The sequence below is a fragment of the Lolium rigidum genome, chromosome 1 (genome assembly GCF_022539505.1).
Source record: "Lolium rigidum isolate FL_2022 chromosome 1, APGP_CSIRO_Lrig_0.1, whole genome shotgun sequence".
NCBI classification, from domain to species: Eukaryota; Viridiplantae; Streptophyta; class Magnoliopsida; order Poales; family Poaceae; genus Lolium; species Lolium rigidum.
In genome coordinates, this window is record NC_061508.1 from 237,552,981 (window position 1) to 237,560,273 (window position 7,293).

At 54.3% G+C, this 7,293-nt stretch overlaps 1 protein-coding gene across 1 annotated transcript; it reads right to left on the bottom strand.

Annotated features, from left to right (window-relative positions):
* Positions 1-371: 371 nt before the first annotated feature.
* Positions 372-875, bottom strand: LOC124656346 (agamous-like MADS-box protein AGL23). Its single transcript, XM_047195111.1, has one exon. The coding sequence runs from the start codon at positions 873-875 to the stop codon at positions 372-374; it is 504 nt and encodes a 167-aa protein (XP_047051067.1).
* Positions 876-7,293: the final 6,418 nt, after the last annotated feature.

Here is a 7,293-nt window from a genome sequence, read left to right on the forward strand (position 1 = left end):
ATGCCTAGCAACACACAACGTGGCTATTATATTGGCTATGGGTTGTGTACTTTAGTCAACAATTAATTTGGCATCAAATCTTATATTCATCAAGTTGATCTAATAAGGCATGATGTGTGGCAAAAGTTGAGTTAAAGATCTATATACTTACATGAAGAGTGCTATCAGATTGATCAACTGAATTCCCCGCTAAAAAACTTTCAGAATTGGGATAAAGAATGTAGGAGCGGAGACAAAACTTACAGGTACTTACTACCAAAACGCGAGTAAGTAGAACTAAATGATTACTAGTGGCACGTAAATTAGCTAACTAAGCAAGCATTACCCTAATACTCGGGCTTGTCTACTGCGGCGGTGGACCGTGGAGTTGGCTACTTCTTATCGGCGCGGCGGCCGACGTTATCCCTGAGGCGTCGGAGCGCCCTGACGAACACCGGCAGCTCCTCCTCCCCGAGCGCGGCCGTATCAACCTCGAACCAGAAGCGCTTGCCCGTCTGCCTCTGCAGCTCCAGCACCTTGTTCCCCACGGCGCTCATCCGCTCGGCCTCCTTCTCGACCTCCACGGCTCTCTCCCTGGTCTCCCGGCACAACGCCTCCATCTCCTCCCAGTCCTCGGGGGCGTCGTCGGTGTCGCCGCCCAGGACGGCGTCGGCGGAGGGGCTGCCGAAGGCGAAGGCCCTGCCGGCCTCGGAGACGACGACGACGGCGACGCGGGCGTGGCAGAGCAGCGCGAGCTCGGAGGCCTTCTTCCAGAGGCCGGCCTTGCGCTTGGAGAAGGTGACCTGGCGGGACTCCCTGTTCTCGACCAGGCGGAGCTCCCTGCGCTGCCGCCCCTTGGTCTTCTTGCCGTTCTCGAGGAGCGGTGGCCGCGCCATGGTATGGGAGTGGGAGGAAGCTAAAGCTAAAGCGCGGCTGCGGCGGGTGCTGTTTGCGCTGCTTCGTGCGTCTGTCTCCGCGATGCGATGCGATGGAGATGCAAGGCAAGGGGCTGGCCGGGGTATATAAGGAGAAAGAGGCGCTGCCATAAATGGCGGCAGAGTTCCAACTTTTTACTGAATCCGTGTTAAATTTGGATCTGATCAACGCCGCAATTTTGGAAAGAAATCACCGTGTGCAGTAGTTACCATATGGCAAGGCGCAGCACCGCGTTTCTTTTTTACCAAGACAGCGTGTGCAGCAGTTACCATATGGAAAGAAATTTGGAAGGTGAGTTATTTATGGAAATTTGACCTTTTTTTAACTCGGGGAAATTTGACTTGATCGGAAGTAGTAGTAATACTAAATATCTCTTATTTTTCTACCCCTTAAAACACGAGTAGAGGGCCCTGTATTCACTTTTCAATGGCCGAAAATTCGTCCGAGAGCTAGCAGACCCCGTATCCCCACCCCGTAAAACAGAATCCTACGGAATATTCTGTTTTCAGCGGCGTCACGCGGGTGGCTATGGCGGCGGCGCAGGGAAAACGGTTGGGAATTCTGAAATGTCCGCGCGCCCTAGTGAAATGGGATGAGGGGTTGGCCCTGTATTCAGCCTCCCGCCCCGTACAAGTAAGGGGCGAAGAGCCGCCCCGTAACCAAAACTATAAAAAATCGACACGGGGCCCTGTTTTTACGGGGTCTGCTAGACGGCCGGGTAGCGTCCAACCCCTTATTTTGGCGGTTATTATACGGGTTTGGCCCTTTTAAGGGGTCTGTCAGACATGCTTTAAGCATTGCCGGTATGTCCGCTTTACCACGCGGTGTACAAATAGGAGCTTACTTTGGACTTGACAGCATAAGAGCAACTCTACACTCTTTCATTTCACAAACTGTATATAAGAGCATCCCCACTCGTTGGCGCTCCCCACGCCCAAATCCGGACGAAACAACCGCCGGATTGGACGAAAATAAGTCGTGGGGAGTACCGTATTTCCAGTCGTCCACCCGGAGTTCGGCGGATAGAGTTTAAATTCAAACAAATCGCCGTCCCGCGCTACAAGTACGGCCGGTTGATCGGCAAAAGGAGCAAAAGGATCAGCCACGGATCGGCGATCGGAGGGAAATTACACGGAGACGAGGCTCGTCGGCAGTCCCGGCCGGCACGGCGGTGTCCGACGGACCAGTTTCCTCACACGTCGTGGCCGAAGCGGCTGCGGCGGCCGACGATGAAGCAGCGGCAGTGGACGTCGAAGCAGCCGCAGTCGACGAGGTAGATGGTGAGGCAGACGAGGTAGGAGCCGGCGGAGACGACGAAGGACTGGCCGGTCAGCTAACGACGATGAAGCAGCGGCAGTGGACGTCGAAGCAGCCGCAGTCGACGAGGTAGATGGTGAGGCAGACGAGGTAGGAGCTGGCGGAGACGACGATGAACTGCAGGCCGGTGTCGTCCGTGTACATGTCCAAAGCTCGGCGCAGCTGGGGAAAAAAGAGCACGGCGATACGGGTCAGCTAACGACGATGTACCTCGGTGATGCAGGGTCGACGGAGCATACCTTTTGCTCCAAGTCGTGGCCGCTGATCGGCCGTTTGTCGCACTCCTCCTGTATGCCGTGCCATTTGCTGCACGCCGTCTGCATGAGCCCCCAATGGGTGGCCATTGCCTTGTCTCCCCGGAACACGTTCATGTTCGTCTTGTTGAAGTAGGGATCGACGAGTTTGCGCTCCTCGTACGCCTGATTGGCCCCGATTATGCCGTTCATGGACACGGCCTTCCAAGCTTCGGCGAGGCACTCCTCTTCCTTCGGCGTCCATTTGATACGCGGTTCGGCAGGCGGCGAGTCCTTCTTCCTCTTCTTCTTCCCCTTCGACGGGTTGGCGGCGGCTTGTGTTGGCTCTTCTTCTTCCTCGTCTTCTTCTTCGACGGCTTGGCTTCCGTCGGCAACATCCTCCCGATGCTCGTTGCGTGCCGCCACAGCGGCCGTCGCCCTCTGCTCCTCTTGCGTGAAGAACCCCGGGCACGCAGCGGCGGCGGCCATGAAAAACCCCGGGCTCGCAGCGGCGGCGGCGGAGCCGGAGGTGATCATCTCGTGGATCTCCTCTTCGTTCGGCGCCGCCATCGCACCGAACGCGAGCGGCCCTCGTCGCATGGCCGGCGAGGTGTCCTCGAGCGGCCGCCGCCGAGCGTCAAGCTCGGGCGGCGACGGCGTGGACACTGGACGGTTGGACGTAGGCGCCCTCTTGGAACACGGCAGTCGGCGACGGCGAGTACAGCGAAGGGGAGAAGGACGACGGGGAACTGGTTGTACCTTGCGTCGGCCATTGGCCGGGGAACATGCTGCCGCCGCCCATGGCCATGCTGACCATCCTCGCTTGTTCGTCCTGGGCCGCCGCCGCCGCCCTCTTGGCGGCGGCTTTTTTCACCCTCTCCGCCCTGCCGCTTGTTTCCACCTCGCGCCGTTTCTCGTCCGCCGCCCACTCGGCGTTCGACATGCTCGGCGGCTTCGTCTTCTTCGCCCACATCTTCCTCGCCGGCGCCTTCGGCGGCATTTTGGTGGACGAGAGGACGAGGAGGAGAGTGGTGGTGGACGAGAAGACGCCGCCGGGAACTGGAGCTGGAAGACGAGGAGATTGGGGAATTTCGGCGGGAGAGAATGGGGATATGCAAGCAAATTGGAGGGAATGGGGATATGCAAGCAAATTGGAGGAAAAATCGACAGGATTTTGTTTTCCAGTCGCCGACTACGCGGGTCCACACGACGTTTCGCGCCAAAATCTTTCGTCCGGAGTCCCCGAGCGCGCCCCGGGGGGCCGGGGATGGCGTGGGCTCGCCGGATGGATGAAGGGCCAAATCCGGACGAAAACGAGGAACCGGGGGCGCGACTGGGCCGAATTTCGCCGTCCGGATGGAAAAAACGTCGCTCGGGGGCCTCGTCGGGGGCACGAGTGGACATGCTCTAACTATAAAAAAATTGCAAGAAATATTAGATCTATTATAGAAGTTCACAAGAAGTATAAAGCATCCCAAACATAAAAAAAAATTACATCGAGATTCTTGAATCACCTAACGATCACTACCGCGAAAGCGAGCCACGAACGTGACGATGTCGTCACTGGCCTACCGGAGCCAGCTTGACATTGTTGATGATATACGGAAAATCTTTGTGCACATGCCCCTAACAACCTAGAGCCGGAGTAGCCGTCATTGAAACCTTCAATTCATTTGAATCTTCTAACACCATATCTGTAACTAAGGCTGGACATACGGGCCGAGTTTTTGGCTCGGCCCGAGCTTTTCGCGGCTCGGTCCGAGTTGAGCTCGGCCCGTGAAAAAGCCAGACCGAGCCGAGCCCATTTTTCTGGACCGCTGTGAGCTTTTGGCTCGCCAGGCTCAGCTCGGGCTAGCCCGTTAGCTCGCGTCTTTTTTTTGTTGCAAAATCGGAGAAGGCCAAAGGGGATATTGGGCTGATTTCTGACCTGTGATGAGAGGGAGCCACATGGTAGGGCATCAATTTGTTCGAGAGTTAGTACCAGCGAAGGAAAAGACCCATGCCCTGCCTCTGCCTTCAAATGATGTCGCCGCCGTTTCCCCAGGGTGACACCGCCGCCGTCGTTTCCGTCGCCATCCAGCGCACGGCGATCAACCACACCACCATCCAGGGCCTCGACGCCACGGCGGCCACTTGGAAGCTCCGCCAAACCGCCATGGCGGCCACTCCGAAGCTCACCCAAACCGCCATGGCTGCTACTCAGAAGCTCTCCCAAGCTGCCATGGTTTCCTTGTCATGCAGAAGCTCCGCCAAGCTCGCTTGGTCGCCGGCGCATCACCGATTTACCTCAGCGCATCGTCTCCATCCCTACCGCTAGCATGGGCCCACCTGGCAGTGACTAGTCGCTCATGGCTCGCGAGCCAGCCCGAGCCACACCGAGTTATAGTCGAGCTCAAGCCGATCCCATTTTTCTAGCTCGCTGCACAAACGAGCCAGCCCGAGCCGAGCCCATTTGGAACGAGCTAAACGCAGGCTCGGACCGAGCCCAGCCCGAGATGGCTCGTGTCCAGCCTTACCTGTAACGAACGAAGACCGGATGAGATCCACCACTCTATGGGATCAACGACTAGACGATTCTCTGCTCTCCTCAACGCCGTCGGCGAGGTGGACGAGGAGATGGTTGTGTCTTATTCTTGGCCCACACAACACGGCCATAGCCACCATAGCGTCGTTGTCGGTTAACTAAACTCTAACTCTTTGAGACCTTACTACAACGCCGCAGGTCCATATCCCCGCCCCTCCCTCCACCGGAGCGGCAAGCAGAGGAGGTGGGGCCCGTCGACTCCGGGTTGAAGATGGCAGAGACGGGGTAGATGGCAGCGGCGGCTAGGGTTGAGCCCTAGAACGCCGCTTTTCCTTCTCGCGAGAGGAAATCGTAGTTACCACCAATGGATATAACTAATTACTGTTGAATACTTCAACATGCAAATACCGAAACGGGATGTCTTTGTGAAGAGGTAATTGCACCACTCATACAACAACTTGTCTATTAGGTGCATTTTTATACAAGAACTAGTAAAGCGTGTTCCTGTGGTACATAAATTTGTATTTTAGGTGCAATTTCATACACAAACGCTGCCAAACCGACACTTGGGGTTGCCAGGCTAGAAAAAGCTATGGGACCAACAGCGAACATTTAGCTGGAAAACTTGGGTTTATTTCTAAGCTCCCCTTCCCTAAATTAGAACAGGAAATCGCTATATCTTCTCTATTACAACGAGGTGGGTGACGAGCGGCGGCGGAGTGAGTGAGTGACCGGTAACGAGCACGTCCGTTGAGGTTGTTGGGAGGTAGCCGTTGCGCCGACGGTGTTACCGGATTTAGGCTGAGGCCGGAGCAGCAATACTCCCAACTGAGCCATGGTGGGCTCCCGTTATCTGGGTGGTACGCATCTTGGTTGCGGCTAGCAGGTTCTTGGTAATTTCGATGGTTCACAAGCCGTGCGACTTTCATCGGCGTGAGTTTTGTTTTGCGGAGGAGCTCACTCGGTAGCATCTTAGAGGAGCACTCGATAGATTTTGACCTTTTTGTCGTAGTTTCGTTTTGAGTGTTGGGTGTGTATGTGGGTGTCCCGTTCTTGTCTTAGGCTTGCTTGTAATGTAAATTTCTTTTTCTCAATAAATCGAAATGCTAAGCTTTTTGCGTTTATGTGGAAAAAAACTTCTATGTAGGCCCCAAGTTTTTCCATCAACCGGTTGTAACAACAACCGGTTCGTTCGTCCAGCAGCACGCGCAAGCGATTGCACCTCCCTAGCTGCTGCTAGCTATCGCGGCACGCCTCCCTCTGCTTGCCGGCCGCCGCCATGCGCCCCCTCCCGGTAGTCGGCTGCCACCATTCCTCTCCTACATCCCTCCTCTTTTTTGAGGGGCATTGCGACTACTCCTCTCCCGCTCCCGCTGCTTGTTGGTCGCCGTCGTGCACCCCCGCTGCCGGTAGCCGGCTGCCTCCATCCCTCCTCTTTTTTGAGGGGCACTGCGACTGCTCCTCTCCCACAGACGGACGTCGGCCATCGCCAAGCTCGCCCGTGCCACCATGGACAGTGGTCTGAACTCTAGGAAGATGGGTCTTTCTCAGATAAATCTTCAGCGTGGCAGATTTGTCAACAACAGCTCGAATTCAGGCATGGCGGTGCCTCCATTGTCGTTGGGAAGGTCAAGGTTCAGGGAACGTTTTCAATGTTACATACTGTCAGGATCTGATACATGTGTTACCCGTTTTCGATAACGTAAGAATGTGTGAACTGATACAATGATTTCTATGTACATGATACAGAGAGATTGCATCAATGTTACATATGTGTTCCTTTAATGTTGGATAAGGTAGGAGAGATGTTGCAAAATGATCTAACATTTTCGAAAATGTTACACACACATAAAAAATGTTACATTCAGCAAAAAAAAATACCATTGACAGGAATTTTGTACAATAATCACTAGAGTTCGCCATAATTAATCTTCCATGGGCGTAAATGCTCCCCAGAAAAACTGCTTGTACAGGCACATTCATTTATTTTCTACATATATATCGCTCTTGTGATGCAAATTCACACATTAGACCAATCTCAGTCATATATTTTCAGTACAGAACACGGACTCTGCCTTGCCAATCTGCCTTGCCGATAAAACATGAGTTAACTATACTCAGTTATAAGATTATATTGGTTTAGTGAAAGTGAAATATAACTTTGGTTCCAGTCATCACAACATTACAGGTCCATCTCTTCAGGTGGTATCTGTAGCAGTAGTACACACCGATGGCAGGCAGATGAATGAAGAAAGATGTGTGCCTGCAACTCAAACAAGTTACTACCAGATCTGATATCCTTCA